We start from the raw sequence: 25,075 nt of genomic DNA on the forward strand, positions 1-25,075 counted from the left end.
GAAATTAAGATGTGAAAATTACATTGTGTGTGGCCAACTAAGTGTGCTAAACTTCATCAGGTTTTATAAAACATCTGGAAACATTATGGAAATTGATTCAGAAAACCAAATGGTTCGTGCCATAGGTAGCTATTTGGGGGAGAATGTTGAAATAATTTCTCGACACCCATTCACAAAAGCCTTCAGGAAGTGGCAAAGCCACACGTAATGTTGTCTGAAAGTAATGGTCAATTAAACCAACATTTTATCATTAGGACGACAAGGAACCATTCATTCACATATGCTCAATATTAACAGACTTTCTTGGATGAACACTGTGCACATCATACGTTCTTTTCAAAAACAGCTCTGAAACCAGCTTCAAGCTGTCTGACTTGATTGGGAAGCAAGAATGTAATGGAGCTCTAAAATATTCATTTTGAACTGATTTTTAGACTTAGATGGGATTACTTCCGTTCAGCTTTGTGGGAGTAGACTAGAGACAGCCCCTTGAAATCAAACCCACCAGGCCAATAGGATTTTCTGTGGCTGGGGTATTTTTTATGTGCCTAGTTCATTTAGCTGATATTTGATCTTTTTAGTGACTTTTTAGCTTAAGAGCAATGGACAGTGTTAAACTACTCTGCAAGTCAATGCATGGGGATAAAAATGTGTGTTCTGGCAGTAAGGTGACCATGGAATGGGAAGATTAGTCGATCTAAAATGACATACACTGACAGAAATTAAGACATGGGGCTTGGCCCATGGGCCTCCCAGTCTAAACAGATGGAGGACAGAACCCCCTCAGGGAAGAGACCTTGGGTAGGATAGTATAGGGGGAAAGACAAAGACCTAGTGGGAACATTTTGGTGTATTGGATAGGCCATCCTTACCATGAAATTGGGTGTCCAGGAGGGCAGATATCACAGAGCTCCTTTAAGAGTCCTGGTACCCCTATCAGAGGCAGAGTCCTGGGAGGTGGCAGGGCTGACTCAGGATCAGATGGCTGAGGGTCCGATGTTCTAAAAGCTGACTGTTGCTTCTTGGAAAGTGATGGGTGGAATGGGGGAATTCCGGTCCCCCGGCTCCATACAAGCCCAGACAAGCAGAAAGGATCCCCATCACAATATCTGTTCCGCCTCAACTTTCTCAACACAGAGAACTTAGGGCTCTGTGCTTATCCCCTTCTCTTTCAGGAGCTTCCTATTTGTGATGATAAGCAGGAGGGAGGGAAATACTTTGGTCCTCAGCCTCTTTCCTTGCCTCCTCCCTGCAGTGGTCTTGGTAGGCAGAGAGTTGCAAAGCATAACAGCCTCCTAAAATCAGCCGCCAACCCTGGGGAAGGGCTGTGGCTTCTGTGAGTGGTGCACTCCTCCTATCCCAGATTGCTGTACGCCATCAAGTCAGTTAAACAGTCTTTGTGAACCCAAAGTTAAGTTGCAGCTGAATCATATCAAGCCTTTCCCTTTCCAGAAAGATTGTCCTGACAATCATGCCTGAGAACTCACCAGAACCTTGGGTCCCTCGGAACCCCGAGCACCAAAGCCACAGCCCTTCTGGTTTACCTCCCTTTTTCTTCCTTTTCTATACTCTCTGGTGGGTGGGGGAAAGCTATGAGGATTGCTTCGTAGGAGCAGAGAGGGCGAGCTGGCAAGTCAAAGGGAGCCATCAGCCCCCAGAGCTTCTCAAAAGTGGTCAGGATAGCGTATTTCTGGTTGGTGGGGAGGGGGCCCATCCCACTTCCTTCCCACGATCTCTTCCTCAACCATGAACTGGAAGGGACTGGGGACCCTGGAGCTCAGCCCCCACAATTGGGGCGGTGAGGGGATTATCAGGGGCCAGCTCCAGTCCAGGCAAGAATGCAGAGATGCTCTCTGATGCCTTGGAAATGGAGCAGTCAGCAGCAGCGGTTCAGAGACTGGGTTCTGGTCCCTGGGGGATCCCCTGGGGAGTAGGCTCTGAAGACTGAAGTCCCAGCCATGGGCTGAGGAGATGGAGGAGGCTTGACCCCCAAAAGGCATGTGGTTCTTGCCACAGCTTGAGGGAGTGGCCTGGCTCCACAGCTCAGTCCACATAGTGGCATAGTGGCTGACCCTCAACAATGGGGCAGTCCTGGCCAACCCCCCCAGCTGCTGCTTCAAATCTGATCTGTCCAGTGCCCCCCATGGATGGCTGAGATGAAGGCCCTGCAGTGGAAGTCCAGAGTCCCAGAGATTCACCCTGGTGCTTGGTTGGGTCACAGTTGGGCTTGGACTTGCCACTGGAGGGTCCAGGTTCTGCCCTCTGCCCTGATCATCACCAGTAAGGGAAGATGAAGCCCACAGCTGGCAAGGCCCAAGGTCTCAGCAGGTCAAGCCCCTTTCTCCAAAGCAATGTTCCCACACATGCATGCTCTCTCCTTGGCATTCTGGCAGCACTCTGCTTGGCATAGTAACTGTTTACCCAGAGACGAGTCCTCCTGAGTGGACTTGACAGGCGGGCATGGCCTTGGGGCTCAGTTTGTTATGATTTGCCATGCCCAACGAAGCAGGTGCCTTTCAGAGATCTGGCCACCCCCGAGGGATTAGTCAGGGCCATGCCCCCCGCCCAGCTGCCACAGCTCCCAGGAACCCTGGGAACAGGTTGGACTTGCCAGACATATGCCATGGGGAGCAGAGATGCTGGGCTGGGGGGACGCCAAGTTGTTGGGGAAAGGAAAGGCAGGCAGAGCTGCAGAAATGAAATGAACTGAGCCCCAGGAGCCTCACTGGGCAAAGACAGGATAGCGCCAGGGCAGCTTCAGTGGGATTTGTGGGGAAGATGGGTGTCCCCTTGGCTACCGGTGAAAGACAGAGACCCAACGCAGGTGCCAATGAGATGATTTCATTTTGAATTCCCTTGGAAAACCAGCTCAGACATGTGCCCTGGCCTCAGTGCTGCAACACCGACAACTTTCAGTCCCTCTTGGATCAAGTTTGGTTTTGCAGGGTTAACTAGATGGACTCAACTTATCATTACCATTGGGTTTCAGCTGCAGAGAAGACTAGCCCAGCCCCTGTTCCCCCATAATCTTTTATTTTACATTTGTGGAGAGCCTCTGGTCCAAGGAGCTAAAATCCAGAGGAAGGCGGGAGGAGAGACGGGGTCCGGGGCTAGTCACCAGCCTACTTTGGTAAGCAAATGCTCTGTGATTAACGGCAAAATGAATGGAAGAAACTGTGGAGGGAGGGCACAAGAGTACAATATGTATTGAGTGGGCAAATGTTAAGTAAAAGGAAAAAACGCGAAACGTCATTCCGTCTGTACAAGGATTTTCCTGTAGCCGTTGCACTGCAGTCAAACTGCCAGGGAGGAGATGCATTCCACCGAGAGGTAGGAGAACGTTTTTATTCAAATAAACCCGAGAGCCTCCTTAAAGGAAACTTGCAGCCACTGGGATGGTCTCTTTGTGCAGTTTCGTTTAATTTCCTGAGCTGAGCAGGCTGGCCACACTCTGGGAGAGACTGCTGATGTCGTGGGGCTAGAAACCGTGTGGGTCTTGGGAGTGTCTGGTGATCTGCATGCACCTGTGTTCTGATATTTACCACCCGGATAATCTGAACATCAATTTGCTTTGTCAATGCTTCCTGGATTAGAATCCCACTATTTGGTCCATATCCTAGGTAAGACATTGTTTGCAAACTGTGATACTTGTGAGATGTTGCAGTGGTTGCTAAGGCATTTAAGGTACTGATGAAAGTAAAATGGTTGTCATGGTGACCGGTAAAAATAAATGTTGAAATTGCCCTGGGTTCTTTCTTTCCCAGCCTCCTAAAGAAAATTGAGCGGGAAACATGGAGAGAGAGTGGCGTTTCATTAATTGCCACTGTAACACGCCTGATGGAGAGGCTCCTGGACTACAGGTGAGCCCAGCCTCAGGCCACCTGGGAATCCTAGCCCTAAGCTAGGAAATGTAGTGAGCTAAGCACACTTGAGATCTCGGGAGAGTCTGGGTGGGGCAAGTGTGGCACTGTGAGCTGGGGGACCTCCTGCCTTCTTCTACCTGATGTGACTCCAGGAGGCAGATCCCCATTCCTCTGATGATGACGACTCCTTTCTTGGGCTCCCCAAGCCCCCGAATTGGAGTCAGACCCAAGAGATCTGGGCTGGATGGCCTGGCCAGCCTCCCCCATATTGCCCTGGGGATGAGCGGTTGAGGATAGGGTGGTCCCTCACTTGGTTTTGTACTGGATGTTTGGGGTTCCAGCTGGTCTGCCTCCAGCCAGAACTGCATATGTGGGAAAGGGGAGCCAGCATAGCCACGATTGCTCTTTCCTGAGTGGCGTCAGCAACCACCCTCGTTGAGTTATAACCATCTGCCTTTACCTCTTCTCGGGCCAGGGGCACGGTGAGAGGGACAGAGTGTCACCACACTGTCACCATCAAGGAGATGGTCAGTTCAATGACCCCCATTGTAAACGTGATTCCCTCTAGCGGGCCACTTCCTAGGCTGGCCCCCTCAGTGATGAACCTGCTATTCCCTTGCAGGAAATTCTAAGCCACCTCGCCCTTTCCAGGACTGCCCCTCGGGGCCTATCACATGCCACAGTCCACTCCCCCGCTCCGCCCCTCGATCAGTCTGCCCTCTCTCCTGTTCTCGACTCCAGCAACCTGTGTTGGGGGTCTGTTCCTTCTGTCTTTCCGCAGATGGTGACTCTGCTCTTTTGTTTCCAGGGACTGCATGAAGATAGGGGAAGTGGATGGCAAAAAAATTGGCTGCACCGTGAGCCTCCTGGTGCGTACACTGGTCTAGGTGTAGTGGGCTTAAAACCACAGGGCTTGGACACTAGAAACTCCTGATCCCCATGGGGTCCCTGTCCATCTGGGTGGGGGCAGGCTTTGTTTTCACTGAGCTCAATTTCCAGCCGGCTTTTCAGAGCCGCTCCAGAAAGATGCTTGGTCCAGCGTGGCTGGTAAATTCACTTTTCCTCCTGCTCTGAAGCCAGTAACTGAGCACACACCCAGCGGTGATCTGATTGGGCACCACAGAGAACTTGGACTCCCCAACCCCTGAAACTGCTAACTTCTTTTGCTTTCCCCAAACCATTCGAGGGCCTGAGAGAACCAGCCGAATGTCTCTGCCATCTCAGCTGGAGCCGATTCTGGGTTTCCTCTGGAGCAAGATAAAGCCGCCTCCCAGGAGTGGCACTGATTTCTCCTTTTGTGTCCTTCAGTGCCCCCTCCCCCCTTCCTCCTCCCACCCCACCACCTTCTCGCTTTCCTTCCGACTCTACTCATTAAGCAGCCACTGAGAGGTTACAGGTTACAATCAGCATCTCCTTTGTTGAAGTTCCCTCTCTCTACAGCCCCTAATTTTGTGCCACTTTCCAGAAATGTCTTTTCTGGGAAATTAAAAATAATAATAATAATTAAATGGCTCTTTGGGCTCTGAATAGCCAAGTTGTTGTTAATGCGTAGAAATGATGATTTCCTCAATAAATTTGGAGGGCAAGGCTTAATTGCCTAATTGCCAACTCACACCCAGGACAATTACATGGCAAATGTCTCTTGCCCCTCTTTTAAATCTGTCAGCTTCTCGGGGCTGACAGGCAGCTGGTTGGGTCTTGCACCTTCAGCTTTTTCATCTGCTCTACTGCCACCAGGGGAACTGGGCCTTGGACAGGACATTTTATCAGTATAAATCTGGAGGATCAGCTAGGCACTGCAGCACATTTCTGTGTGTTTTTGTAAAATTCAGGCAACTGTACCTCTTTCCGCCCCATTCTAGCTCTGTCAACATTCACACTCCTTCCTTTGTCCATTGTTTCAGTTGATCCATTTTTTCCACCCAGTCCAACACAATATGTTCCTTTCTCCCCGCTGGTCTCATTTACGCCCTGCCACGTTCACTGCTGTTTCCCCTCTCCACAGCCAGACCTTCTTTGGCCATGAGCTGATGACACACGGCTCCTCCTCCTTCTTTCCTCTTCTTTTTCACTCTCTCTGCCCCCAATCTGCCAGTTGTCTGCCCATTCCACTCCCTCAGTGTGTAACCAACCTCTCCTGCATCAAATCCACCCTCACAGCTCCAGATCCACATCACTGCCTCTGAACATGCAATGCCCCTTCTCTGGGTGCCTGCCCTCCTGACCTGCCTTCAGTCCTCTGCCCCCCTCTCCAGGCGCCTGCCCTCACCTGCCTCCCAGCCTTCTGCCTGCTTTTTGGGTGACTGCTCCTCCTTTATGAGACTTACCACCCAGCTCTGGATACTGTCATTTCCATTATGAAACCCCTCCCCACCTTAGCCAACCCTCCTTCCTCTCCGCCTCCCTTCACTATCCTCTGCTCCAGTGATTCCCCTGTTTTGAACTCTCAGAAGGGACACAAACTTTTTCAGATTATGCAGTTTGGGTCCAGTCATTCATCAGCATAAATCACTCACTAACATCACTGTGTAGCCAGAGTCAGTGCCCTTCCAGACCATGTGATACCACCCATCCTTTTGTGTGGAAAAGACCAAATGGTGTGGGAAGAGGAGTGATTCCATTTCCATCCCTGAGATATCTTTCTAACTAACCTTCCCTTCACGGCTGAGAGACCACTGGTCTCCCCATCTTTAAGGCCCTTCTGAAATCACACCTTCTCCAGGATGCCCTCCAAAATTAATCTCTTACCTCCTCAGCAGGTGCCCCTCACCCCAACTGCCACTTCAACAGTTCTCAATCTCCCAAACCCCTCGGTACTGTACCCCCAACCTCTAAACATCTTTACACTCCGTGCCTTCCTCCTTCCTGTGATGTATTTTAACATCTGTCTCCCCAGTGAGATTGTCAGCTCCTTACCTTTACTTGCCAGACTTTTAGTCTGGTGTTCTTTATTAAGTAGATGCTCATTCAATAGCACTGTTGGATTGGGAAGGAAAGTTATTGGGTCATCACAGAGAAGGGAAAAGTTGACCACGAATGGAAACAGTTATTCTCAGAGAGCACCCAATCCATCAATTCTGGACCAGACTTCCCAATCCCACACCAGCAGACCCAGGACTTGCTCAAAGCCATTGTTTCATTGTTTCACTTCATTGGTATTTTCTTCCTCATGACTTTTGCTCCGAGCCCAAGACACCAGAACTTGAGGCAAGTTCCTTTTCCCCTTATGACTGGCATGAGTTAAACCCAGGTCTAAACTGATAAAATCCTTAATCTTTGATGTGACTAATACTAGGAAACTTAACTATTGTTTTGTTCCTTGTGCCATCTGTGTTTGGCAGACATCTGTGAGAGTTGCTTGTCTGCTGAGAGACTCACAGAGCTTTCTGTGAAGGAGTGCTCTCCATTCAGAAAGAATCACCTATCCTTCCCGAGCAGAACTGTTTCTTACCTAAAACACATCATCCCTTAATGGTTTACAAAATCTTGCTGCAGGAATTGGGGCCCAGCCCTTCAAGTTGATTAAACCAATTTGGGGTTAGTTTAAAAGAGGGTGGGGGCATTGGGATTTTCCTATGGAGAATGCTCCCATCTTCGGCAGGGAGATCGACAAGGAGGAAGGGGGCGGTCAGCCATGCAGACCCCTGGTCAGTTCTTCCCTCCTCCTTGTGAAGCTGGGAATGGCTCAAATTTGGGCCAAAGCAACACAAACCCAGGCTATGGGGACTATGGTTTTACCAGTTGGTCCACTCACAGGTACATGGTCAAGGGACCACCCAGGTGGAGGAGCTCAGCAGAATTTTGTTGTTCACCTGTTTCTCCAGAGAACTATCAGGACATTCTGTCTTCCCCTGCAAACACATTATCCTACCTCTCCTGGTTCCTCCACCCACCACCCTCACCCTGGAGACTTTCCCACAGCACCTCCTGATCCCTACAGAAATAATAAGAAGCACTGTGCTAAGCACTAGGCTAGATACAAGACAGATCAGCACAGTTGCTGTCCCACAGGGGGTTTACAGTCTAAGGGGGGAGAGGGAGAAGGTATTGAATCCCCATTGTGTGGATGCGGGAACTGAGGCACAGAGAGGTTAAGTGATTTGCCCAAGGTCATGCAACAGGCAAGTAGTGGAGCAGGGGTTAGAATAACCCAGATCTCCTTGCTTCTAGTCCTGTCACGGCCCTCATATCAACCAGTTTATGAAACAGAGGGAGGGGAGAGATGATTTGATCCTTTATTGCACTTGTGTTCTTGTTTCAGAACTTTTATAAGACTGAACTGAACAAGGAGGAGATGTACATTCGCTACATCCACAAACTCTATGATTTGCACCTGAAAGCCCAGAACTTCACAGGTAATTCTATGCCTTGCAGAAGACATGTGCTCAGCCATTCATAAATAAATGTGATTGGGTGGATGCCTTTGTGTGTCTGTGTGTGTCTGTGTGTCTGTGTTTCTGTCCATCCGTCTGCCCATCATTTCAGGTGAGGTTCAGTAGTGTAAAAATGGTTTAGTCCTAGAGTGGAGACAGTTTGCCTAGCAGGTTCAGAGCTCCAGAAAGGGATGGGGTGAGCTGGGCTCAGAGAGCCCCAGCTTGGTTCCCCAGACCTGTTCCAGTCATTGTGAGTCCACCATGACAGTCTTGTAACTGTTTTCAGCAGGGAAGCCCTGGCTAATTGCTGCCTGGAGAGAGTAGAGTGGCCTCTCATTGACAGAAGGAATCAAAGGCCCGAGACCTACCCAGAATCATCTCAGGCTGGACCTGGCCATGGGCCTGTGGGCAAGCCCAGGTCATATAATGCGCCCCTGTCTAGGGTAAGAAGATGTAGTACTGACAAAGCCAGGTCTCTGTCCCCAGGCCCAGCGGTTTCATTCATTTATTCATTCAGTCGTATTTATTGAGTGCTTTCTGTGTGCAGAACACTGTATTAAGTGCTTGGAAAGTACAATTCGGCAACAGATACAGACAATCTCTACCCAACAACGGGCTCACAGTCTAGAAAGGGGAGAGACATAACAAAGCAAAACAAGTAGACAGGCATCAATAGCATCAAAATAGATAAATAAAATTATAGATATATGCACATCATTAATAAATACAATAATAAGTATGTACAAATATACACAAGTGCTGTGAGATGGAGAAGGGGATAGAGCAGAGGGAGGGAGTAAGGGCGATGGGAAGGGGCAGAGGAAAAGGGGAGCTCAGTCTGGGAAGGTCTCCTGGAGGACATGAGCTCTCAGTAGGACTTTGAAGGGGGGAAGAGACCTAGTTTGGTGAATGTGAGGAGGGAGGGCATTCCAGGCCAGAGGTAGGACGTGGGCCAGGGGTTGATGGCAGGACAGGCGAGAACGAGGCACAGTGAGGAGGTTAGCTGCAGAGGAACGTAGTATGCAGGCTGTAGAAGGAGAGAAGGGAGGTGAGGTAGGAGGGGGCAAGGTGATGGAGAGCTTTGAAGCCAATAGTGAGGAGTTTTTGCTTCATACGAAGGTTGTTAGGCAACCACTGGAGATTTTTGAGGAGGAGGATGACATGACCAGAGCGTTTCTCTAGAAAGATAATCCAGGCTGCAGAGTGAAGTATAGGCTGAAGTGGGGAGAGATAGGAGGTTGGGAGATCAGAAAGGATGCTGATGCAATATTCCAGTCAGGATATGCTGAGAGATTGTACCAACAAGGTAGCGGTTTGGATGAAGAGGAAAGGGTAGATCTTGGTGATGTTGTGAAGGTGAGAGCAGCAGGTTTTGGTGACGGAATGGATGTGTGGGGTGAATGAGAGAGCGGAGTCAAAGATGACACTAAGGTTGCAAGCTTGTGAGATGGGAAGGATGGTAGTGCCTTCCACAGTGACGGGAAAGTCAGGGACAGGACAGGATTTGGGAGGGAAGATAAGGAGGTCAGTCTTAGACATGCTAGGCAGTAAATGGCGAGAAGGTGCCCTGTTGAACAGAACCATCTACTCTCACCTCAGCTAGGTGCCTGAGGAGAATGGTTCTTTTTCTGCTTATTTTCTTCCCATTGGGCCATGCTCTGCAGTCACTGGTAGGGGAGAGGGCCCTCACCAGTGCTTGCCCCTTGACCCTGTCCAACCTTGTAGGTCCAGAGTCTGTCTCTTGTCACCAGCCAGTCTATGCATCCACCCCAGATTAGGCATGTAATTCAGGGAGGGAGCAGGCAGCTGAAGGGAACTTAACTGGGCAATCAGAAAAGAGGCAACAGGCAGGCAGGAGGGAAGGGGAGTGGGCACTGTGAGTGGAGGGGAAGAGACTCCTGGTCATAGGCCCCTAAAACCAGATCCCTTGCCTCCCCATGGAGCCAGGAGCCTGCCCCTCATGCCCTCCTCCATGAAGGAAGTGTCGTGGCTGGGCTGAGTTGGGCTGGGCTAGACAGAGGGAGGGAGCATCCATTGAAGCATCCATTCTCCTTTGTTCCAGAGGCGGCCTACACACTCTTGCTGTATGATGAGCTGCTGGAGTGGTCTGACCGGCCGCTAAGGGAGTTCTTGACCTACCCCATGCAAACTGAGTGGCAGCGCAAGGAATACCTTCACCTCACCGTCATCCAGAACTTTGACAGAGGCAAAGTGAGTGGTCCGGCTGGTGGCTTCTCTGTCAGGCTCGGTTCAGGCCAAGAGGTGGAGTTCACTGCAGTTCTGTCCTTTGCCTTTCTCCACAGCAGAATCCAAATCCAGCTGTCAACTGAGGGGAGCCTCCTCCTTCCCTTCCTCCTCTCCTCCTCTCCCCCACCTTCCTTCTCTTCCTTCCTCCTTTCTTCCCTCTCTCCTTCCCCTTCACTTCTTCCTCCCCATTTTTCCTCCTCCTCTTCCTCCTCTCCCTCCTCCCCCCCCCTTCTCCTTCTCCTCCCCTTCCCCCTCCTCCTTCAGTTCAGCCACTTGCCCAGGAAGGGTTGTTTCCACTTGCTGTCAGCTGCAGGATTTCTGCGCAGCCCCTACTAGCAGCCAGTGAAACTAGTGTTGAGCAGGGCTGGGAACCAAAGGCCCAGGGGCCCGCCCCTGCTCTGAAACCCATGTCAAAGAATCTCTCATGCTCAGGAAGAACTTTTACCCTCAATTTGTGAAGTGGCACTAATTCATCTACTCCCACAGAAATCCCATCATTTCTTCAGTGAGTCATCAAGCTACCCAGAGTCCCCCAAGGCTGAGGCTTCTGAGAGTCCGAGGACTCTGAGGATATGAAGACAGGAAGGAGCTGTGTCAGGCTTCTGAGGCAACAAGTGTGATTCCGCATTACTGGGTCACTAGGATAGGAATTGGGGCACCCCAATTGCCGTCTGAACTCCCTCGTTTTGCTCCTTCATAGCCAGAATTGACTGACTGTTCCGGAAATGTCCCCTCACAACTCCCTGAGCACTCCCTTGAATTCTAACTGGTCAGAGAATTCCAGGCCCAAACTACCCTGGCCTGAATGATCCACACAGTTGGGAGAAAAGGTCTGATCAGTTTAGAATGGTATTTTTGTGGCCTAGGTGACTGAGATAATTGGCCAAGGTAGGTCCAGCCTCCAAGCCTCAACTTGTGTGTTTCTAGCCCTGTTTCAATCCAGTTGAATGGCCCCTGAACTCTCTCCTGGGACTCCACTTTCCACCAGTAATTGGGGCTTTGAGGACACCCTAGTGTGACAGCCCTGCCCCCTGAGATCCCAGTGTTTTTGTAGCAAGGACTTTCCCTGGCATCGGTGGTCCCAGTACTGCATTCATGTGGCTTGTTTGTCCACAGTGCTGGGAGAACGGCATTATCCTGTGCAGAAAGATCGCTGAGCAATATGAGAGCTATTATGACTATCGGAACCTCAGCAAGATGAGGGTAATGTACTTGTTCTATTTTAACCTGATTTTGGAAACTCTTTTTGGATTAGTTCTGCAATGGAGCTGGGTGAAATTAAGTTTGTCACATTTTCTTCTTTGTGCTTATTGAGTGCTTTCTATGCAGAGAGTGCTGTACTAAGAGTTAAGGAGAGTACAGTATAACAGAGTAGGTAAACACATTCCCTGCCCATAGCAGGCTTAGAGTGTAGAGGGGGAAATGGAAATTAATAAGAATAATCTATAATATATAATTTAAAGATATATGATTGTGCAAGTCTTGGTTGAAAACTTTTTTTTAGACATCCATTTGTTTCCTGAGAAGCACACACTTAAATTGGTTCTGAGAAACCAAGACTGGTTTGAATGAAATACGATTCATTCAGTCATATTTGTTGATAGTTTACTGTGGGCAGAACTCTGTACTGAGCATTTGGGAGAGTACAACAGTAAACAGACACATACCCTGCCCATAATGCACGTGCTCTCTCTCTCTCTCTCTCTCTCTCTATATATATATATATATGACACCCTTGTAGGATATGGATTAGATTACAGTGCATAAATGGAGCACCCAATCTGAAACCTCTGAGGGGATCTTAGGATGCTTTATTTTTCCACTGTGGATCCCTTAAGACTAAGCAGATGAAGGAGGCAAACCCACACCCTTCCCCTCTCCTCTTCTCTAGGGTCACCTCTTCACTAAGTCTGCAGTACCAAGGAAACGAACCTGGATACATCACTTCCCAAACCTGGGCCTGCTGCTCTTAGGGAGCAGGAAATGTTGGAAGATGCATTAGCTGTTTCCCATCTGTTTAGACCTCTGAGAAAGGGGAGGAGGAGGAGAAGGAATAATGGTATTTAGTAAGCACTTACCATGTGCGAGACAATGGACTAAGCATAAGATAATCATCAGATGCCATCCATGTCCCTCATGGAGTTCACAGTCTAGATGGTGGGGAGACAGATATACAGAAACCAGAAGTCAATTACAGACAATGGGAGCATTTACAGTCCACTAACAAAAAGCAGAGGGAGCATAAAAAGACAGAGCAGTAGAAGGAAGACAGTCCCAAGTCTCCTAACTACTTCATGTCACCGTCCTTGGTGATGCCTGGAATTTGAGCTGATGAACTCTCCTTTCCATTTAGATTGGGAACCCCCTTCTGAGCAGGGTCTGTGTCTGATAGTTGTGTGTCTGAGCAGCAGTGTGACAGTGGAAAGAGCATGGTCTGGGATTCAGAGGCCTTGGGTTCTAATTCCAGCTCTGCCACTTGCCTGCTGTCTGACCTTGACCAACTCACTTAACTTCTCTTGACCTGTTTCCTCAACTGAGAATGGGGATAAAATACCCATTCTCCTTCAATACCTGTTCTCCTTCCCCATTAGGAATTGAATTCTGTGTGGGTCAGGAACTGGGTCCAATTTGATTATATTATATCTACCCCAGTGCTTGGCACTGTTCTTAGCACATAGTAAATGCTTAATAAGTACCACTGTTATTATTGATCTGATTATTTGTATCTACCCAGCACTTGACACAGTACTTGGCAAATAGCAAGTGCTGAGCCAATGCCATTATTGGTGGTAACCAGTTTGGGGGTGGCAACTGCCTAATTGGACAGCTGGGCCACCTCTCAGAGATGCCTCCTGCATGTCACTTGTGGAGACAGGCATAAGACCGGCTCCATGGACGGAGATGGAGGCTATCACCATCCTGGGGAAAGTTGATGTGCTCCAGGAAGTGGTCTGCCCTGCCAGTGGTCTTGCCATTCAGCCTTAGAACTGGGCCCATTTCCTATGTCAGCCACTGGCATATCAATGGGCACAGGTCAACCACACTAATCACTGCAGGTCCTTCAATCCACTGCCAAACATGCCTCCTCTGGCTCTGGACACTTATAATTGTGGCATTGGCTAAGTGCTTAATACATGCTAAACCCTGCGCTAAGCACCGGGGCAGAGACAAGGTAGTGATACAGTCCCTAAAGCTTTGCCTAGGAATTATAGTAGTGTGACTGTGGTCAGCTTGAGGTCAGCCTGATAGAAGTCTTTTTGGTGTCATTTGTCATTCTGGCTGGCAGGTCCCCATCCTGGCTATGGTTCTTATAAGCCTAAAGCCTGAAGCCTCCTCTGCCTGCCCTGCCAGGACTCATCAACAAAAAAGACTTTAGCCACAAACAGGTTTTCACAGTCAAAACCCTAAGGTTGGTTGAGAGGCTGGCAGCCGGTGGATCCCCTGATCGGGATCGACCTCCCTGCAAGAGGTGAACTGTCTCACATTTGGGCTGGTTCATGGTGCCAGTGCCTAAAGGAAAAGAGAGAGGAGAAATGGGGATTGGGAATAAAGTCACCTGGGGTGGAGCAGGGTGTCCCAGCAGCTGGGATGAGCTGGACAGGTTTTCCATCTTTCCTGCAGGGTTCACCCCTTGGACCCTGAATTATAGACTCACCAGCTTATGACATTTAGCAAGGCTTGGGCTGTGCTCAGGCCCACGTTCTGGTTCAGGTCTGGTGATCATGGGTACCTGAAACATGGGTATTCACTAAAGGCACAGCAGGAACCAGTTTGGTAGAGAATGGAGTGAGAGGAGTGACTAACTGAAGAAGGTCCGGGGCTTGGTTTTCTGATGCCTCCATGCAGTGGCCCTGGGAGCTGGTAAGCCCTGAGGCCATTTTGCAAAGATGAGAAACATTCCATTTGGTTGTGAATATGTCATTGCTTGGCTAGGCTGGAAATGAATTGCATCAGATGCTGAAGCAAAAAGATACATTTTCGCTCTGGTACATGAAGGAGTGTGAAAGTGCTCCCTCACACTGTTTGTTCCAAGATGAAATTCTGGCCCAGTGGACAGGAAACGCCTCCTCCATTCAACATCGGGACTTTGATGGTAGCCAGCGCCCTAATAACTCTTCCTGTGCCTTCTCAGATGATGGAAGCTTCTTTATACGACAAAATTATGGACCAGCAGCGTCTGGAGCCGGAGTTCTTTAGAGTTGGATTTTATGGGAAAAAATTTCCATTTTTCCTGAGAGTGAGTAAATATGCTCTTTATCCTTTCTCCTGACTTCCAGTCAAGGAAACAGGACAACTTGGAGACACTAGGTCTCCATTACTTTTCCCCTTCCTCCCTTTAGGAAATAGCACAAAAATCACAGGATCCTCTGCTTAGCTCCGCTAATTAGAAGTATTAAGCTGAACGGTAATTTCTTGTGTTCCAGGACCTGACTTTTAGTGGATGGTGGGGGTTTCCCCTTCCCTGATGTGCTTTAGTGTTGGGATTATGCTGTGAAATAGTTTCACATTTCTCCTGTTCATGGTCCCTGGCTTGCCCAGAGAGCGTGAGATTAAGGCTATGATTTCCTTTAGAGTAGTGTTTAAGACAAGTAATGGAACCGTGAGTATTCTCTGTCAATGGGGAGTTGTAAGTGTTCATCCTGGCAAGAAAATCCAGCAAGGCAGGGTTGTTCAAGTCATTTCATCTCTTTGTGAAAGAGACAGGCAGCAGGAGACCAGGATGGCTCCCAAGCATTGTTACCAAGATCCATTTTCTCTGGAGGAAATTTTAGTCCTGAAACCTAAAGGATAGTGAAGCCCCATAATGAATCATGAACCTTACTTCTTGATATCTTTATTATTATTATCATTGTTATTATTATGAAGTCCCAGACATAAATCGGTGTTGTCCACCTTTAAGCAAGAGCAGAGCAGGTGGGCTTCAGGGGTGAGAGGAAGACACAAATCTCAGCCACTTTTGTTCAAACCCACGAGAGTCCTAGGCAATACCATTCATTCATCCAATCATATTTATTGAACACTTACTGTGTGCAAAGCACTGCACTATATGTTTGGAAGAGTACAATATAACTATCAACAGACACATTCCATGCCCATAGTGAGATCACAGTCTAGAGGGGGAGACAGACAGTAATATGAATAACTAACTTAAAAAATAAATAAATACCATAACGTGACTCATAGCGACTCTGCTCCCCAGGATGCATCATCATTATCAATGGTATTTATTAAATGCTTAGCATGTGCAGAGCACTGTACTAAGTTTTTGAGAGAGTGCAATACATTGGAGTTGGCAGACATATTGCCTGCCCATAATGAGCTTGCAGTCTAAAGGAACATTCCAAAGGCCACAGAAGTAGGCAAAGTCAGGCAGTCCAATAACATTGATCAATCAATCAATGCTATTTGTTGAACACTGTGTACAAAATACTGCACTAAGAAATTGGAAAAGTACAATTCAACAGAGTTGGGATTCATGATTCCCGCCCACAAGCTCTTACAGGGGGAATAAGACATTAAAGGGATCAGTGAAAAGGGAGTTAGTAGAGTATTGAACTATTTATATAAGTTTTGTGGAGCTGGGGTGATGATCAAGTTGCTTAAGGGGTCCAAAGCCAGGTTTCTGGTTATGCATGGGGGAATGTGGATAGGAGAAATAAAGGGAAGGCCTTTTGGAGGAGAGGAGAGTTTTGAAGGTGGGAGAGTGGTGAGCTGTCGGATATGAAGGGGGAGGGAGTTCCAGGACCAAAGAAGAACATTAGCAAGGGGTCGAGGGTGGGATAGATGAGATCAAGGTACAGAGAGTAGGTTGGTGTGAGAGGAGCTGGGTGAGCAGGTTGGAGCCCAAACCATCATACTCCCCTGTCTCTGGCACTGTCAACCCTCAAAATCAGTCTAGCAATCTATCAGTATTTATTGAATGTCTACTGTATGCAGAATAGTGTCCCAGTCACTTGGGAGAGTAGTCATGTGGTGCGAAGTCACCTTTCAAATAAACATGTCCCAAGGGGCACGGGTTGGGAAATTGGGATGGTTCAGAGAATTCAGAAGTGGTGCCAATTAGCAGAGAAAGTCACTCAAAAGTCAACCTCTGCGTGAGTTCCCCTTTCAGGAATGCACATGGAGAGAGGGAAAGGTGGCTGCCAGTGGGTTTGGCAAGCACAGGCAGGATTTACTGATGTAGAATTGTAGACTGCAGCCAGCACCCTGGCTTCTGAGCACCATGAACCAGATGGCACTCTCTCATATCTGTAGATATAAGCCGCGAAGAGTTTATGAAGGATCCTCCTTTGGGTGCTCATGGCCCAGTTCAGAAGTCCTCACAACCTCATCCAAAAGTCAGGCAATGCTCTAAGAGGTGAACCTTTCCTTTCAGGAGTGACCTAACAGTGATCAGTGAAAAAGACAGGCCTTCCTCCTCATGTTCTTTAAGCAATGCTCCCAAACACCATTAGATCCAATCTCTTGGTTTCCTAATCCTCACATGCCCTGTGACTGGGTTTGCCGCATCTTGATGCTGAGTGCACGGACCTGATTCTGCAACCTGAAGTCTAGTCTTTGAAGAGCAGCCCCTCTTCCCAGGCTTGGCCAAGCAAAACCCCTCTCGGCACTGAATCTTTACTTGACCCATTGGGTGTATTAACCAGAGAATCCCCCAGAACCAAAATGTCAGCCCCAGAGAATTGGCCCTGCAAGTCCCGGCTGGGGGTGCGGGGGTGTGAAAGGGAAGGGGAGTGGCCTCTGCCCTCTCCAGCTACAGAGTCTCTCATTTTCTTTAAGCTTTTCGGGAAGCAGAGTATGAAACCTATCTGATCATCTGCTCTAGTTCTTCCCCATCCATTCTTCTGGGTAAACTCCTTAGCAGCGTGGCTTAGTGGTAAGAGCACGAACTTGGAAGTCGGAGGTCATGGATTCTAATCCCTCCTCTGCCACCTGTCAGATGTGTGACTTCGGGAAAGTCACTTAACTTCTCTGTGCCTGTTACCTCACCTATAAAATGGGCATTAAAGACTGTGAGCCCCACTTGGGACAACCTGATTACCTTGTATCTATCCCAGCACTTAGAACAGTGCTTGGCATATAGTAAGTGCTTAACAACCTCCCCATTACCTCGATTCCCTCCCTCTGCTCTACTCCTCTCCCCACCTCACAACACTTGTGTATATATGTATATATTTATTATTCCAGCACTTAGAACGGTGCTTGGCACATAGTAAGTGCTCAACAAATACCATCATCATTCCCTCTACTCAGGCATGGAGAAACTGCTTGGAAATGTGCCCAACCTCATGCCCGGCAGTCCCCCTGCCCCTGCCAGAGGGGACGGAAGCAGTGTGGCTCAGTGGAAAGAGCCCGGACTTGGGAATCAGAGGTCATGAGTTTGAATCCCGGCTCTGCCACTTGTCAGCTGTGTGACTGTGGGCAAGTCACTTAACTTCTCTATGCCTCAGTTACCTCATCTGTAAAATGGGGATGAAGACTATGAGCCTCACGTGGGACAACCTGATTATTCTGTATCTACCTCAGCGCTTAGAACAGTGCTCTGCACATAGTAAGCGCTTAACAAATACCAACATTATTATTATTATTATTATTGTTATTTAGAGTGAGGCTCTGAGCCCTTCCCCCATCCACCAACCCACCCAGACTCACAGAAAGGCAGCCTGGGGGCCTGTGGGGACAGAGGATGGATCTCCCAAGTGGGGAAGGTGAAGTGGGTCCCTGTCTCGCCAACCCCTCCCCAGGAAGATGTCCCAGAGAAGATGCCCAGAGAAGCTTCTCCCACCTGACATTGGTGAGGGTTGAGGGGCAGGAGAGGGCCACAGCTGCTTTCAGTTGAATCCTGGGGCCCCGCTGCTCCAGCTCTGGCATGAAGTCATGTTTCTTTCTGGGTCTGGGGACCAACTGGCAAGTTTTCCCTGATTTTGGTTCCTAAAACCACTGGACAACATGTAATGTTTAACCAGAATCCCTCCAGCTTCAGCTGTCATTAGCCGCTGTCCCCACTCCAGGGAGGTGCAGAGCACTGGCTGTCCTCTCCAGGGTGGCTCCCCCTTCCCCTTGGCACCTGCCCTCTTCAGTGGCTGACATGGTTGGTGAGTAACCTTTTCCCCCACTGCTTTCTGGGGTGAGTGAAGCGATGGTAGCTCCAGGCCTTGACTCATATGGACCTGCCTGGGTGGGTGTCATGGGGAGTGGAGGTGCCACCCTGGGTAGGAATAGGGAGCCCTTTTTCTTTTTTCTTGCAGGACCTATAAAGTGCAGCCTGATTGGGGTCTGAGAGAGGAAGGCAGGTCACTGTTATTTAGAATCTTCCTTTTTCTCCTCCAGGTTTTTGTAGTGCCTTCTGAGCCTTCTGTGCTCTCAGGATTGGGCATGGGGGTATGTTGAGGGGGGCAGGAGGAAGGTAGTGGCAGGGGGTAGCCCCTGGGTAGGCAAGTATACATTTGTTTGTGCATGTGTCAAGGCGTGGATGTCTGTCTTCTTGTGGGGTGCATATGTATGTAGGGGCATATGTGCACCTATGTACATGTTTGAGGGGTGTACATATGTATGCACATACATGGCTGTGTGCATACATGTGCATATACATGATACAGGTATGTATATTTTATATGTGGGTGAGGAGGCACACTGGTGTTCAGGGGCTGCAGGTTCAGTCTTACTCAACAGGATGTCTTGGAATTCTAGGGTTTGGTCCTTGTTGAATATTAAACCCAAAGTTCTCTTCCCCTGCCACCATTCAGGAAAAATTATCGACAAAGATGTGCAGCCCCAGGACTAACTCTTCCTTAAATGAGCCCTACCTGCTTTTCCCTCTTAGAGCACCCTTTCTGCCCTCAGAAGCACAGTTGTGAGGGCCTTCCCCACCCCGTCCCACCCCTCCCAGACCCGCCCAGGATACAGCAATGACTGGCTTCTCTGTCTCCCTTAGAACAAGGAGTTTGTGTGCCGCGGGCATGACTATGAACGTCTGGAGGCTTTCCAGCAGCGCATGTTGACTGAGTTTCCACACGCCATCACCATGCAGCACGTCAACCAGCCCGACGAGACCATCTTCCAGGCCGAGGCGCAGTGTATCCACCCAGCCCAGCCTGGAGTCTCAACTGACCCTCTGGGCAGAGGAGTGTCTGTGTTTGGTGTTTGAAATTGTTTCCCAGTCCCTTTCTTCCCCCATCCCACCAACTCCAGCTGACTTGGAAACCTCATTTTAAAGGGCGTCTACCCAGCGATTGACTTCTTCCCCAGCTGAGTGCCCCTTAAGCCCCATTGCCCTCCAGAACTGACGAGCTTCCAAGAGATGTTAGCTGCTCTCTTCTCTCAGTCCTGTCCCATGGAGGTGAGAATGACTTCTGGGTTGGTCTGCTCAAACCCTCTGGCTTCCAGGTACGGCAAGAGAGAGCAGGAATCAACCAGAGGGAGCTTGAGTGGCCAGTGTCTGTCCTTGAAAGCACTGTGTTCCCCAACCAGCCCTCGGCTGGGCCAGCTGGCCCAGGATGAACAGCAGCCACAGGGCAGATGGGTTCACTGAGCTGGGATTGAAGGCTTAAGCCACCAGGGGCCAACAGGGGCCAAAACCACAAACTATGACCTGAGCAGCCCCTTCCTGGAGTCAAAAAAATGGTCACCAAATGGGAACTTCCCATCCCCATGTCCAAATGGCTGTCCACTCAGTTCTCCTGTATTGCGGGGGGTTACGTACTAAAGATCCCTGCGTTGAGACATGCACAGCATCTTCGATGCCAGGCCCACCCACACATGTTTCTTTTGACATCTAGATGTGTGTTGTCAGAACAATGTTTGCTAATTCTCTAACAGTGTTCCAGCCAAGCACATGTAGTAAAATTGTGTAGTATGGAAGAACTGAGTGTATTGAGAAACAGCATGGGCCCTGGAATCAGAGAACCTGGGTTCTAATCCTGACTCTGCCAGTTGCTTGCTATGTGACCTTGGGCAAGTCACTTAACTATTCTGTGCCTCAGTTTCTTCAACTGTAAAATGGGAATGAAATCATCTTCCCTCCTACTTAAGACTATGAACACCTTGTGGGATAGGGACTGTGTCAATCCTGACTATCTTGTATCTACTCCAGTGCTTAGAACAGTGCTTGACACATAGTAGGTGTTTAACAAAGATAATGATAATAATAATACTGAGCACTTGGGAGCGTACAATAAAATGAGAAGACATGACCCCTACACTCAAAAGGTTTACAGTCTCATGGCAAGCAGACACAGATAGTATATATATGATTTGAACAAGAAGGAAAACAGATTCAGATGCAAACATCCAAAGTAAGTAAGAAAGCAATCAAAAGTAGATGAATAAACTGGTGTCTATGGGTGGTAGGCCAGAGCAGGGAGGTGGGGACAGTCTGGGATGCCTGCTGGGGAAATCACCTCTATTCCCCGACCTTCGACACTCTCTGACCCTCATTCCCAAGTGTGAGTGACACCTCTCTCCCTCACTTAGGCTTTCTAGCTCTGGGGACCAGCCTGTTGGTTTCCTTTCCTTAACCTTGAGAATGCAGATCTGCAGATCTACGCGGTTACTCCCATCCCGGAGAGCCAGGAGGTCCTGCAGAGAGAGGGCATCCCAGACAACATCAAGAGTTTCTACAAAGTGAACCACATCTGGAGATTCCGCTATGACCGGCCATTCCACAAGGGGACCAAGGACAAGGAGAATGAATTCAAGGTGCTGACATTCTCCAGACAGGGACAGTTTCTTGGGGAGAATTCATGTTTACCACCAGGAGGTCTGGCCAAGAGAGTGGGACTCCTGCTTGCTTCATTAGGTGTTTCCTAGGTTAGGATAGTGATGGGGAACGGTTTGTTCACATGAGATGTCAGGGAGAGTCTCTGTTACTGCTCTTCCTGCCTTGCAGACTAGGTATAAGTGTATTTGAGGAATGGTTTGTGTCTGTTTCTTCATTTTCTTTGTTGGAAAATGGTTGGCCCTCTTGGGGACTCTTCTTTTGACATGGGAGATTTTGTGCAAGTCCTGGGTCTTAGACCTGCATGTGCTGAATCAGCCACAGCCCCATCGCCAGACAGAATGCCTCAGCTGGGGGCTTCCTTCCTCCAGGCACAAGGGACTCCCACCTCAACCTTCCCAACTAGTGTGTTTGCAAAATAAGCCACCTTGGCTTTGTGTCCTTACCCTGGGATGGGCACTGGACAGATGTTCAAGCAAAGCTAGCCCAGTGACTCCATGACAGCCCCACCTCCTGGGAGGGGAGAGAGAAAATGCCCTAGTCTAAATAAGCTGGGGCTACCAGACATCCAAGTGGAGGTGCCCGGTCTCCCTGACACCTTCTCAAGTCCCTTATTTGACTGCTTCACTCCTGCATTCCCAGGCGCCTTTGTTGGGGCATGGATCACTATCCCAAGGGAGGGCGTTCTTGATCAAACTGGCCGGCACCTGGGAGTTTGGGAGACTACAAAGACAGGACTTTAGTGGCCAGAAAGAGCCTGATGTTCGGCAGATTATGTCTTTGCAGGTTGATGCCTAGGTGGCCCTGCCACTTTCTACAGGGCATTTGCTCCCTGCTGCCTCAGTCTACTGGCTGCAAACATTTCCTTGGAGCCACTCCCAATTTAGGGACTGCCAGCTCATCCCCAGTCCACTCACCAAATCCCCAACCTGCTGCAGGGCTTAGGCACAGAAGCAGTGACAGGGCCTAGGAGTTACCAGAAAATAAATCCATTGGTAGCCAGGATGATCTAGAGACCTTTTATGTGTGTGTTTCATGCATTTCTGGGGTGTTTTACATCAGTGTCTCCTTCTTAGACACTCCAATCCATTTGGTCTTTCCCGAGCCCTCTCCAGGCATCCCTGTGCATTGGCACTGGAGGTAGAAAAGTTAATCAAGGGGTTGGAACATCTTGTGTCTGAAGAGAGGTTGAAGCATGTAGGAAAGAGGCGATAGCCTCTTGTCTCAACATGAAGGGGGCAGAAGAAATCCCTGAGGATATTTTAGCTGCAATGCTGACATCTTGTACAAGCAAAGCAGTTTTTCTGGAAACGAGAAACATTTGTTTCCTCACTGGGGAGATTCATTCATTCATTCAATAGTATTTATTGAGCGCTTACTATGTGCAGAGCACTGTTCTAAGTGCTTGGAATGTACAAATCAGCAACAGATAGAGACAGCCCCTGCCCTTTGACGGGTTTATAGTCTAATCGGGGGGGACAGGCAGACAAGAACAGTGGCAATAAGTAGAGTCAAGGCAATAAATAGAGTCAAGGGGAAGAACAGCTCATAAAAACAATGGCAACTAAATAGAATCAGGGTGATGTACATCCCATTAAACAAAATAAACAAAATAAATAGGGTGATAAAGATATATACAGTCAAGCAGACGAGTACAGTGCTGAGGGGGTGGGAGCAGAAAGGGGGAGGAGGAGAGGGAAAAGGGGGAGAAGAGGGTTTAGCTGTGGAGAAGTGAAGGGGAGTAGAGGGAGCAGAGGGAAAAAGGGGGAAGCTCAGTCTGGGAAGGCCTCTTGGAGGAGGAGAGTTTTAAGTAGGGATTTGAAGAGGGGAAGGGAATTAGATTGTCTGAGGTGAGGAGGGAGGACATTCCAGGAATACGGGAGGACGTGGCCCAGGGGTCGACGGCGGAATAGGCAAGACCGAGGTATGGTGAGGGGGTGGGTGGCAGAGGAGAGGAGCTTGCGGGGTGGGCAGTAGAAAGAGAGAAGGAAGGAGAGGTAGGAAGGGGCAAGGTGATGGAGAGCCTTGAAGCCTAGAGTGAGGAGTTTTTGTTTTGAGCGGAGATTGATAGACAACCACTGGAGGTGTTTAAGAAGGGGAGTGGCGTGCCCAGATTGTTTCTGCAGGAAGATGAGCCGGGCAGCGGAGTGAAGAATAGACTGGAGCGGGGCAAAAGAGGAGGAAGGGAGATCAGAGAGAAGGCTGACACAGTAGTTTAGCCGGGATATAACAAGAGCCCGTAGCAGTAAGGTAGCCGTTTGGGTGGAGAGGAAAGGGCGAATCTTGGCGATATTGTAAAGGTGAAACCGGCAGGTCTTGGTATCGGATAGGATGTGTGGAGTGAACGAGAGAGACAAGTCAAAGATGACACTGAGATTGTGGGCCTGAGAGATGGGAAGGATGGTTGTGCCATCCACGGTGATAGGGAAGTCTGGGAGAGGACCGGGCTTGGGAGGGAAGATGAGGAGCTCAGTCTTGCTCATGTTGAGTTTTAGGTGGTGGACCGACATCCAGGTGGAGACATCCTGGAGGCAGGAGGAGATGCGAGCCTGAAGGGAGGGAGAGAGGACAGGGGCAGAGATGTAGATCTGTGTGTCATCTGCGTAGAGATGGTAGTCGAAGCCGTGAGAGCGAATGAGTTCACCAAGGGAGTGAGTGTAAATGGAGAACAGAAGAGGGCCAAGAACTGACCCTTGAGGAACTCCAACAGTTAAAGGATGGGAGGGGGAGGAGGTGCCTGCGAAGGAGACCAAGAATGACCGGCCAGAGAGATGAGGAGAACCAGGAGAGGATGGAGTCCGTGAAGCCAAGGTGAGATAAGGTATGGAGGAGGAGGGGATGGTCGACAGTGTCAAAGGCAGCAGAGAGGTCAAGGAGGATTAGAATGGAGTAGGAGCCATTGGATTTGGCAAGAAGGAGGAGGGGATGGTCGACAGTGTCAAAGGCAGCTGAGAGGTCATGGCTGGGGGGTCTCTCAAGTTGGATTCTCAGATGCCTAGTGAATCAGCCCTGCAGCAATTCTTTGGCCCAGGGTCACATTAACCAGCCCTCTGGCCTGCAGAACAGTCTCAGCTCATCTACAACTAGGACTTTGGCATGCCAGTCCAAAGACTAAAGAAATTTACTGGAACATAGCGATTCTTGCAGTGTCTTGGTCTGCTAATGTTGGGGTCTGTGATAATCTGGTACTGACCTGCTACACTTAATCAGTGAGAAAGAAGAGCAATGGAGCTAGTAATATGTATTTTTTTCTCAAGGAATGTGCCATGAGGTGAAAAGCACATAGCTGGCCCTCCCTAAACAGTCAGGAGTGAACAGTGGAAGGATACACCCCTAGGCTAAGGAAAGAGCTGAGGAGAGAGAAAGACCACCTTGGCCTAACCACCAGAAAATAGCTTATGAGAGCCCCTCCGTCCTGAGCTCAAGGCTCAGAGTCCAACATTACCATTCCCACCCCTCGCCATTGGCAAACCAAGTCTCAGTGGGGACCATTTTTTCCTGAAGAAAAGACACACTGTCATTTGAAGTAACCCACAACTTGTGTTGTGTGACACTTCTGCTCTTCAGGCAAGCTCTTCTGCCTCTGGTTGGTCCTCATATTCAAAGACTTCTGCAACAGGGGGTTTACTTGTTGGGGTGAGTGTGGCTGAGAAGATTGATGAGGCATATGCAGACATTCAGACTACATGTACCTTATATGTTTGTCTAGTGCTGTTTTCATTTGGGCAGAGACTGTGTTTGACCTGGTTATCATGTATCTGCCCAGTGGGTAGTATAGTGCTTGGCACATAGTAAGTACTTAACAAATACTGCAGTCATTGTTATTATTCTGCAATCAAGTCCCTTCATTCCAAATTAGCATGTGCCAGGTTGGC

General features: G+C 49.1%; 1 protein-coding gene across 1 annotated transcript in view; it reads left to right on the plus strand.

Moving 5' to 3' along the window:
• Positions 1-25,075, plus strand: part of DOCK4 (dedicator of cytokinesis 4) — a 348,354-nt gene that overhangs the window by 302,459 nt on the left and 20,820 nt on the right. Inside the window, 9 exon segments of the mRNA XM_029072864.2 lie at positions 3,594-3,620; positions 3,765-3,860; positions 4,672-4,732; positions 8,125-8,218; positions 10,299-10,447; positions 11,600-11,686; positions 14,616-14,720; positions 19,419-19,560; positions 21,015-21,181. Of these exon segments, the coding sequence (XP_028928697.1) occupies positions 3,594-3,620; positions 3,765-3,860; positions 4,672-4,732; positions 8,125-8,218; positions 10,299-10,447; positions 11,600-11,686; positions 14,616-14,720; positions 19,419-19,560; positions 21,015-21,181 (928 nt within the window).

The sequence above is a fragment of the Ornithorhynchus anatinus genome, chromosome 10 (assembly GCF_004115215.2).
Source record: "Ornithorhynchus anatinus isolate Pmale09 chromosome 10, mOrnAna1.pri.v4, whole genome shotgun sequence".
In the NCBI taxonomy this organism is placed as follows: domain Eukaryota; kingdom Metazoa; phylum Chordata; class Mammalia; order Monotremata; family Ornithorhynchidae; genus Ornithorhynchus; species Ornithorhynchus anatinus.